The 11,167-nt window shown below is 45.4% G+C and overlaps 1 protein-coding gene across 2 annotated transcripts in view; it reads right to left on the reverse strand.

The window, feature by feature from the left end:
- Positions 1-8,859, reverse strand: part of LOC310991335 (gelsolin-like) — a 24,097-nt gene extending 15,238 nt beyond the window's left edge. Inside the window, exons 1-5 of one of the 2 annotated variants that reach the window (XM_083979004.1) lie at positions 8,731-8,859; positions 5,777-5,977; positions 3,649-3,803; positions 2,808-2,969; positions 2,091-2,150 (exon numbers count right to left, since the gene is read on the reverse strand). In XM_083979004.1, the coding sequence (XP_083835130.1) occupies positions 2,091-2,150; positions 2,808-2,969; positions 3,649-3,803; positions 5,777-5,969 (570 nt within the window). In that variant the 5' untranslated portion in view covers positions 5,970-5,977; positions 8,731-8,859. Of the gene's footprint in view, positions 1-2,090; positions 2,151-2,807; positions 2,970-3,648; positions 3,804-5,776; positions 5,978-7,723; positions 7,777-8,730 lie in introns of those variants that run through there. The other variant, XM_083979005.1, reaches the window with a different exon arrangement.
- Positions 8,860-11,167: the final 2,308 nt, after the last annotated feature.

Here is an 11,167-nt window from a genome sequence, read left to right on the forward strand (position 1 = left end):
CAACGACAGTACGAGGTAAAACAAAACGTAGATGGCGGCGGCGGCGACGGTCCGTTCCAATGGGCAGCAGCGTCAGAGGCTATGTTGTAAATCATCCACTCACTCCCTCTCCACTACATCATGTAGACGATGTAGTGAACAACGGGAGGAGAATTCAGACACTAGACGGTAATTTTCTGGACGTGGTTGTGTCAGCTGATGCTACAGCTGTTAGCGTGTTAGCGTGTTAGCCTACTGCTGCTAACATAGCAGACGCACCGAGAATCATGTAAACAAACCATGGACGTATGAAACAAACCGGACACATAAAAATAAAATAATAAAAACCGGACACTTGCAGGAACATTAGAGGATGTGATTCTGTGTGGTTGTGTTTCTCTACAATAAACTGTTGAAATATCAGAAGTTTGGTTTGGTCGACTACTGTTGCTCTGTGGCTATTAGCCCCTTGTCACACCGACGGCCCGCCGGCGGGCCCCCGGGGGGGTTTTAATCAGGGAGGTGTCATAGAGGATGTCACCAGTCACTTGAAATAGTCATGCCACATATCGTTGGAAAGCTAAAACTCTTGTGATTAAAGATATGCCGACCATTCCTAAATATAATCATCACAGCAACACTCGAATCAGACTATAAACATGCTAACAAAGTTCGTAAAAAGCCGATATAACTCACGATTTGTGTCAGGGCAGGCTCAGGATCACAGGGTTTCCCCACAAACTTGGTGTCGTTACATTCAGAAAAGTCCAGTAAATCCAATCCAGTAAAGTATTTAGTCCAAAACACACGGTTGTACCGGTAGATAACCTCATCCCGCTGCTGCATTTTATGAAATTACGCATTGTATATCCAGTAAATCCGTTAATTTCTCCTCATAAGTCCGGCGTTTACATGAAAACAATGTTTATTTCACTTTACAAAATGGCGCTGCCCTCTGACCTTTCGATTGACAGCTCACTCGACCAATCACAAGCTCCCTGTCCCCGGCTGCCGCCTGCAATAGCGAATGAGTGGCTGTGTCTCATGAGGAACATCCCCTCCGACAGCGCTGAATGGCTTCAGCCAATAGGAACCGATCCCGATGGAAACTGTAGCATTGAATAGCCAATGAGATTACGAAACGAACGATGTGCTGCATTCACGGTCCCTGGGAAAAGGCAGCACTGCCATCTTCATGCGTAACTTTGCAAAAGCTGCACTTTGGCGCATGTATTGTTTCTCAATGGCAACTTTAGGAAAACGCCTAGATATACACTTAGAAAAACATGTGTAAAATACTCATTTTTAGCAGGATTGTAATCAAATTTGAACTGGGGCCAGGTAAGGCTTCATGCTGTAGTCCCATTGTGTTTTCCAGCTAAAATTCTCAGCCACACTCATCTTCAGGCATCTGATTGCAACAAAAAAATTCAGGCGAGAATAAAAACATTCTAATTCAGTGTGCTCCCACTTAGATATCTCTATGATAGTAGCACTTATAGTGATTATTTCAGTTTGGGGAAAAACTTCAGAGTGATACCTTTCAAAAGAGACCAAGCCCATCCATATTCTCCAAACAGTTCAAGAACAGCATTCAATTTACTTTGGGTACGCCTTGGATAGGCGAATATTACAGAATTTATAGGAGTGGTAAGAGGTTAGCTTAGCTCGTTAGCTGTGGCTATTAGCTTAGCTCGTTAGCTGGTATTTCCTCCATATTCTACTACAGTTTCTTTATCAGATTGATTTAATGCTGCCTGTTGTTGTTGGGATGCTGCTGCCCAACTCCTGCTGCTCAGGCAAACGGAGCGAAGAGTTTACTGCTAAATAACCTAAAGAAATCCTAGCTAACATGCTAATTAGCTTGCTGCTCGTCTTCTCTGGCAAAACACGACCGCATTGCATTGTGGGATACGGGAGTAGAAAGTAGTGTACATCGCCTGTTCACTCAGTTTTGCGGTGCGGTGCATTGTGGGTGTTTTGTCGTCCACTACATAGTGTATGAAATTAATGGCGGAGAATTCAAACAACACTACAACATGTTGAACACACTGTAGAGTTAGTTAGGGGGAGATTTACTACACGGCCTGTGTGTAGATGTAACAACTCACCACGGTGGCTTTCAGCTTCTCAAAGCGGTTGCTATGGGAACCAGACCACTGGATGAGTTCCTGTAGGAGAAGAGAGAGACAGGTTCAGATCCTGTCTCACCTCTCTCCACCCGTCTCACCTCTCTCCACCCTGTCTCACCTCTCTCCACCTGTCTCACCTCTCTCCACCCTGTCTCACCTCTCTCCACCCGTCTCACCTCCCTGTCTCACCTCTCTCCACCCTGTCTCACCTCTCTCCACCCGTCTCACCTCCCTGTCTCACCTCTCTCCACCCTGTCTCACCTCTCTCCACCCGTCTCACCTCCCTGTCTCACCTCTCTCCACCCGTCTCACCTCTCTCCACCCTGTCTCACCTCTCTCCACCTGTCTCACCTCTCACCTCCCTGTCTCACCTCTCTCCACCCGTCTCACCTCCCTGTCTCACCTCTCTCCACCCGTCTCACCTCCCTGTCTCACCTCTCTCCACCCTGTCTCACCTCTCTCCACCCGTCTCACCTCCCTGTCTCACCTCTCTCCACCCGTCTCACTTCTCTCCACCTGTCTCACCTCTCTCCACCCGTCTCACCTCTCTCCACCCGTCTCACCTCTCTCCACCCGTCTCACCCCTCTCCACCCGTCTCACCCCTCTCCACCTGTCTCACCTCTCTCCACCCGTCTCACCCCTCTCCACCTGTCTCACCCCCCTCCACCCGTCTCACCCCTCTCCACCCGTCTCACCTCTCCCAGGTCCAGGATGAAGCTGTCGCCGTGGTTGAAACTCTCCCAGGCGACGGGAACCTCCGTTGCCCTGACGACGCGGCGACCTTTGACCTGCAGCAGCCTCTGAACATCCACGTCATTGGTCACCACGTGGTTGAACCCCGAGGCCACGCCCCCTTTCTGAGGACAAACAGGAAGTGATGTCACCATCAGTGCCGAACATAGATATATATACTGACTGGATGCTGCTTCTGCTTCTCAGCGGACGTCAACACGGCGGCCATCTTGATACGGGGCTGTTTTTATGTTTCATGTTTGTTTTGTTGATGTTGTCCAAGTGTGTACTTGATGTGGATGTTCTGTGCTGCTCCGTTGCAAAAGAGATTCTGAATCTCAGTGGGATTATTCCTGGTTAAATAAAGGTTAAATAAAAAAATAAAAAACCATAGACATATAAACGTGTGACCAGCAGTCAGACCAGTCAGACCCTGTACAACACATTTCACTGTATTTATGCATGTGGGTGTGTGTCTGAGTATGGAAGTGTATGTTTAATACATTAAAAAAACAGTTATAAAAATTTTTCAAAAAATGTTTTTTTGTTGTATCATAAATATATGCCTGACATTTATAATAAACCAAACAGCTTGAGAACTGGTTTAATATTCAGTGAGTTGTGGTGATGTTAATGGTTGATAGACCTCTGATGCAGGAAGTAGACACGGCTTCCCCCTCACCAAGATGGCCGCCGCGTTGACGTATTCCACTCAGTAGAGCTGCAGCATCTAGTCAGTAAAGTGTCAAAGACAGCTCCTGTGTGGTTGCTATGGGAACCAGACCAGTGGGACAGTGGTAGTACCATGTACTTGAGGCCGGTCTTGAAGTATCCGGTGAAGGTACTGGACTCGTGGCCCTGGACCTCGCGGTACTGGACCGGCGCCCCCTGCAGGAACTCGTCCATCTGGACCGCAAAGATGGCCGCCGCTCCGCGCTCGTCCTGAGAGCAGTCGGAACCTAGAGACACACGGGCCAATCAGAGAGCAGAACCAGAGAGCAACGGGCCAATCAGAGAGCAGCGAATCAGAGCAACGAGCCAATCAGAGAGCAGAACCAGAGCAACGAGCCAATCAGAGAGCAGAACCAGAGCAACGAGCCAATCAGAGAGCAGAACCAGAGCAACGAGCCAATCAGAGAGCAGAACCAGAGCAACGAGCCAATCAGAGAGCAGAACCAGAGCAACGGGCCAATCAGAGAGCAGAACCAGAGCTGAGTCTAGTCAGTATAGTCAGTGTAGTAGTAGTAGTACATGCAGTAGCCTACTACCCTTACAGAAAAATGAACTTCACATGTGATTTTTCACACGGCAACTTGAGGTGGTTACCACGGCGATAGGGGCCCCCCAGGCTGAGACAGACAGAAACGTGGAGAAAAAGAGCCATTTTCTGCCTCTGCACCGGTCTCACATTTAGGCTTAGCATGACAAAACGGTAACTCCTATCAGAACAAAACACAGATCAATGTTGCTCTAAGGACTTACTGAAAAATGTGGTACGATTTGGTGTTTCTACAGTAAATATTTTGGCAACGCTGGCAGTTTTAAAACATCAGGCCGTTCTGCTTCTCTCAGAAAATATTTGTATTGGACTCAATAGCCATGTTTCCATCCAAAGTGATTCGAATTACTGGGAAATGCGCATTAAAAGAAATTCGAATCGTGTGTGTTTCCATCTATGGACTTTGCACCCCCGCCCCCGGCCGGACGGACGGACTGACGGTCTGATTTGAACACATAGCGCGATTTAGCTCATGTTTATTACCGTCATAACGCGACCCGTGTGTGTGTGTGTGGGAGAGAGAGAGAGAGAGAGTTGCGCCGCCCCAGACTTTATTAATGAACGCTGGACGCGCTGATTGATAAGTTTGGTTTTTACTGAGGAGGAACTATGAAGAACTGTGCAGTAATCACATATGAAGGTGTGTGGGGGCTTTTTTTTGCAGTGGCGATGCGCCACAATTAATTAATTGTTGTGTGACAGCGGAAACCCTGATGTTGTCTTGTGAGTGAACTGTAACACGGGAGCAGATGGGGTGAAAGTGCGCTACGTCACACTTGATTCGCATACAGCTGTTTCCATCCCATTCGAATCAACCAAAACCCGGCCATAGCGAGCGTATTTCAGTTTGTGCGAATCAGGGGATTTTAATGCGAATCACGGCGTTTCCATCATCATTTTCCGATGCGATACATCTCGATGCATCTAAACAGCTGATGGAAACGCACCTAATGAGGAGCAGAGACAGACGTGGCCGCACTTAGAGGCTCAGAGTTCAAATTCTGTAAGTCTCTCTGATATTTTGAGCAGATGATGAGAAACAGAACAAGTTTGTCTACAAATTTTAGAAAAAATTATGTGTGTAGAGTGTAAATTGTGGCCGTTTGGAGTTTGGAAAGAGAAAAAATCTGTAGTTTTTCTGGCATCTCTCCCACTCTAACCGATGATGTCACGCACTCTGACACGAACATTCCGTGCAATACACACCCATTATATTCTCATAATTTCTCCAAAAATGATCATGGTCATTGATCAGGGATTGATCAAAAACTATATGACCTATCAAAACGTGGAGTAATACGACAATACACAAGACTTGTGTCTACTGTTTAAAGTTTAAATGGAGTCTCTAGGTGAAAGTATGCCTGAGCAGTAGACGTTTGTTAAACTCCAATGATTGGTCTTTTTCGCTCTTTTTTTTCCGCCCGTCCCATTGACTTCAATCCAAAATTTTGCGCACAATTCGTAAACTGTTGAGAAAAGAAATAGCACACCGATCCCGATCGAACCGCACGTTTTGATATAGCCTATAATTCGACTAGTAGCGGGACGAAATTGTGTGCAGGGACGCAATTTCGTCCCTACAGCAGTGTCCGGTGCGATGGCCCGTGGCCCTAACTAGTAGTAGTAGTAGTAGTAGTAGGCCTATATTACCTATCCAGTAGTGCAGGTCGTACTGCAGTCTTCCTCCTCTGGTCTCGGTGCTGTGTAGGACCAGGTAGGCGTCGCCGCTGTAAAACCCTCCGTACTGACTGACAGGAACAGGAACCAGTTCCATGCTCTCCACCCGCCACACCTGAAGCCCCGCCCCCTGGCCGGCCGCCGCAAACTCCGGGTGGAACACCATGATGTCACCTGGAGGGGAAAAAAGGAAAAAAAAGTCTAAATTCTCTGATTCCAGCTTCTTAAAGGGATAGTATCATTTTTTTAAAGTAGGGTTGTATGATCTCCAAATAGCCCCTAAGTACTTTAATTGCAGTAGAAGACTCTCTGCACTCCTCTCGTTAGCAACGCCAGCCCATAATAGCCCTGCCCAGAAATTTACAACATACAGTGTTGTGAACAGACGCAAAGAAACGGCCTATTTTCACGGCCAAAAAGAGGTTTTACATGAAAAAAAATACACAGTTCCATTGTTCACTATAATATAATTTTTTCCAGCCCTTCAAAGTGCAGGAAAAACACAGTTTTTATTTGGACCTAACCAACTCACGTATCCCTCCGCCCAGGGTTAGCGCCTAACACTGTATGTTGTAAATCTCTGGGCAGGGCTATTATGGGCTGGCGTTGCTATTGCTATTTGGAGATCATACAACCACACTTGATAAAAATGATACTATCCCTTTAAATGTGAATATTTCTGGTTTCTTTGTTCCTTTACGATGATAAACTGAGTCTCTCTTTGGTTTGTGGACAAAACGAGACATTTGAGGACGATGTCGTCTGGTGGTTTGAGAAACATTTAACATTTTAAACTAATCGTTTACATACAGTAATCGATTCGACAGTCACACGATCAGCTGACAGGTTTGTGTCTCTTCCTGTCTGAACAACACTCACACACCTAACAACGGTGATGTCATTCTGCCTGACAGCTGATTGGTCAGGAGGCGGAGCTTGGAACATAAGCTGCTCCTGACCAGGTGAGACGTTCAGCATCTGTTACCATGGAGACGTGTCCAGGTAAGAAGTGAGTTCACCTGAAGACTCTTAGAGACCGGATCAGACCAGATCTATCCAGACCAGGTCTGAGACTCAGAGAGGAACAGGAAGTAGCTCCTGCCCCTCCCTCACAGACAGACAGGTAGAGACAGACAGTTGTGGTGCAAGTATTGTGTAAAATGCTTTGGCAAAAACAAATCTCTGTTCATGCCAATAAAGCTATATTGAATTGAATGGGCTTTATGCAGCTCCACTACTTCCTGAATTAAACCAGCTCCTTTATTTCCTGTTTTACATAATTGGACCAACTGATGAATCCAGGTGAGTCTGACCTCACAACAACAGACACACTCAGACTCACCTGGAGTCATCAGTTGGTCCAATTATGTAAAACAGGAAATAAAGGAGCTGGTTTAATTCAGGAAGTAGTGGAGCTGCATAAAGCCCATTGCATTGAGACAGACAGGTAGAGACAGAGAGACAGGTATAGACAGACAGGTAGAGACAAGTAGAGACAGACAGGTAGAGACAGACAGGTAGAGACAGGGTGAGACAGGGTGAGACAGGGTGAGACAGGGTGAGGCTGGTTCAGGATTAAACCGTTTTAAGTCGAACCAGCAGCAGCGTCATCGACGGTGAAAAAGCCCACGTTCAGTAAACGTCTCATCAGAAACAGAGAGAAACTGAGGACGAACACAGACCCCAACACCCCTGACCCAGTCTGGACTGGACCAGGTCCTGAACTAAACCTGGACCTGACCTGGACTAGACCAGGTCCTGGTCCTGGTCCTGGTCCAGGACCTGGTCCAGGACCAGGTCCTGGACTAGACCAGGTCCTGAACTAAACCTGGACCTGACCTGGACTAGACCAGGTCCTGGTCCTGGTCCTGGTCCTGGACCTGGTGAAACCCAGACTGAGGATGAACAGATGAAACTCACCGTGAGCGTTGGTTTAGAAGCTGAAGAAGCTGAAGCTGCTGGAACAGAAGAGGACTGAGACTGAGACTGAGACTCTGAGACTCTGAGACTCTGGTCTGAGCTTCAGCTGAGAGTCTGGAGCTGCAGCTGTGTGTGTGTTGGTGTGTTGGTGTGTGTGTTGGTGTGGGGGAGGGGAGAGGAGGGGCTGCTGCAGGTAACTCTACCTGTCCTCCCCCTTCACTTCCTGCTGCTGAGGCCACACCCGACCTCAGCAGCTGCACTATGTGTCTGTGTGTGTGTGTGTGTTACGCCCAAGCTGCTGTTTCATCACAGTCTCATTATTTATTTATTTATTTATATAATATCATGTGACGTGTCTGGTCACGTGCTGCTGCTCCAGCTGCTCCAGCTCCTTTCTTCCTGCAGCAGTCACATGTTTTAACCACAAATAGCTGTTGTCTGTTGTTGTTGTTGTTTTTATCCTTGCCTATATTAATATGAATTTAAATGACTTGCTCTGAGCAGCCGTATTGTGACGGTTTCAGTAGGAGTTTTAGTGGGGGGGGGGGGGGGGGGGGGGGGGGGTTTGGGGAGTTTGGGGGGGTTTGGGGTGCCAACCATCTCTCCTGGTACGTAAGATATGTTTTTTTTTAGTCAGTTTTTGTTTTGTCGTTTTACCCACTGTTAATATCATACACAAAAAACCACACAAAGGAAATATATTTATATAAATATATAAATGTATATAAATATATATTCCCTAAACCCAGAAAAACCAGTAAATCAATAACAACAAGCACTCAATGCAACACAAAATGTAACCCAAAACAGCTGTATTCACACAACATAAACCACAGTAGCAGACAGCAATAAGCTAAAGTTCAGTTCAACTCTGCACTTTATTTTGAAGGTGAAAAAAAACTCTTCGTGAGAGGGAAAAAAACCCACCGTTTCCGGGGAAACAAAAAACACAGTAGGAACGAAAAAAACCTTGTTACGGAGGAGGGAAAAAAACCACAACTCGGTACCTGGGAGCGACAGTCAGTCAGTCAGTCAGTCGTCTGTGGATCTCCTGGAGGAGATCGAGCCAGGAGGGAAATCCAGGGGACAGCGTGGACACGGAAGGAGAGGAGAGGAGAGGAGAGGAGAGGAGAGGAGAGGAGTGCGTTCAGGGTCCGGTTCACAGAGGAGCGAGAGGCTGCGTGAAACGAGCAGGACCAGTGGTGTGCACAGGGGGGGGGACCGGGGGGGGGGGGCCCAATTGTTGAAAAACGCGTGCTAAAGTGTCCTCATGGGAGCCAAAAATGCACGCTTAATGGTGCCTTCATGTGCTATGGTAATTATGGTAAATACCAAAAGACGACTTGAAAAGTGCACATGAACACCCTCTCATGTGGTATTTATTTCGACTGGGCAACTCGTAGAATTTTTTGATGCCCGAGCTGCCGAGATGAGAATAACCTTTGACCTTTTCAACATGGCGGCGAGCATCGCAAGATTGGTTAATGGTAAGCAAGGCAAGCCTTTAGAAAACAGTTAGCAGCTGTTCACTTTATGTATGCGTGCATGTAGAGTAAAAACAACGCTTTTAAAAAGCTAGCCAAATAGCCAGTGCTAAATCTCCATGAATATTAATATTTACCGTTTGAGTTTTGATGATTCATCTTCTTGCTGTAAGAGATGAACTAGAGAATCCAAGATTGTTTTACCCCATAGATATAGCTACTATATACACGTAGATGCCGCACGTGTCATATATCTATGGTTTTACCCAAGTAACAAGTCTGAATCTGTGTGTCCACCATCTTTATTTTCTCTGTACAACAACAAAAGCACATGAACACAACGCACTGGTAAATACCAGGTCACAAGTGGAAAATACCATCTGTACCAGAGGACCTGAAGGCAGCATAAGTGTCCTCTAGGAGCCAAAACATGTGTTAAAACAGGCCAAATCGGCGTCTTAAGGTATTGATATTATAAAACAGGCCAAATCGACGTTAAAAAAGACCCACTTTTTTTCGCCGCCAACCTGTGGTCGCGGGCCAAACACACCATGTCACTACAGTCTCACTTTTGTCATTTTCTGAAACTTGGCAGCCCTGAAAGTGCCCTCTAGGAGCCAAAACGCGTGCTAATGTGCCCTCTTCAGTGGCGAGGACGCGCTATTATGTGCCCTTTTTTTTCCTTTTCGCCCCTGCCCTTCAAAAGGTCTGTGCACGCCACTGAGCAGGACGCTTTAGCTACGGACGAGGACGATGCGGCTCACTGTAGCAATTAGCACGAGCATGAGCATGAGAGCTCCGACGCTGCTGCGACACACTCTGGGGACCCGAACGCCAGGTGAGGCGGATACATTTGTTTTGGGCACCATGACACCGAGGCGCAGCGGCAAATCAGCGCCGGACAGCGCGCAGCGAGGGGCGGCTACGAGGGCGTGGACAGGCTGGCTGTCACAGTATGAAGTATCCAATCATGTTGATACGTTTTGTGCAATGGTATGGAAATACATGTATTGTTTGTTTACTGGATGTTTGTGTTTTTATAGTGTGGCAAAGCAGTTTCCCCTTGGGGATCAATAAAGTTTTCTAATCTAATCTGCTCCAGCTGCTTGGGTCTTTTAAAAAAAAACTTTCTTAACAATTATATACATAACAAAACTGTTGAGCCAGGGGAAGAAAAAAATATAAAAGTACGGTATAAATATACAAAGAGTATAGAAGTATCATGTATAAAAAAATGCATCCATGTAAAAAAAATCTAAATAAAGTTTGTTTTTAAAGCCTTTGGCGTTTGATGTCTGTGTTGTATTGATAAAGTTCCTTCAAAAAAAGTGTAAAATTTGGTTTTCTGTGTCGGTCCATTTCTTTTTGTGGATATGAAATTTACCTAAAGATAAAACTAGTTGTATGAAAAAAAATGTAATCATTTTCCATTTGGTTGTTTTCAAAATAAGTATAAATGTCCTTTTCATGCAGTTGTAGGCTACTGAATGTCCAGTTTTCTTTTCAATAAAGTTTTGTGCATTCAACCAAAACATTTAACAATATAAACAGTGAAAAAATAAAATGCTACTCAGCTCCCTGTTTGTTAGATAGAAACTCTTATTTTGACTTCAAAGAAAAGAAACTATGTACTATAGTAAACCTTTATATTTTATTGGGGAAGTTTCATATCCATATGCAAATTTCAGAATTCTTCACCATCATTTAAGTTGTTTTTGATTTAAGTTGATTATTATTTTAAGTCTCTTAATAGGCTACGAGGTCTGTCACCAAATCTATTTTCCTTTATTGCTAACTTGATTGTTTTCTTCTCTTTTATTTAACTTTTGTCATAAAATTGTGACTTTTACTTACTGTTGTAACGAAATGTGAGCTGGAAAGACTGAAATGTTGTTGTTGCTACAACTTTAAATAAAGTTGGAAAAAAAATAGAAACTCTTATTTTAAAAAAGAAAAGAAA

The sequence above is a fragment of the Trachurus trachurus genome (genome assembly GCF_905171665.1).
Source record: "Trachurus trachurus genome assembly, chromosome: 9".
NCBI classification, from domain to species: Eukaryota; Metazoa; Chordata; class Actinopteri; order Carangiformes; family Carangidae; genus Trachurus; species Trachurus trachurus.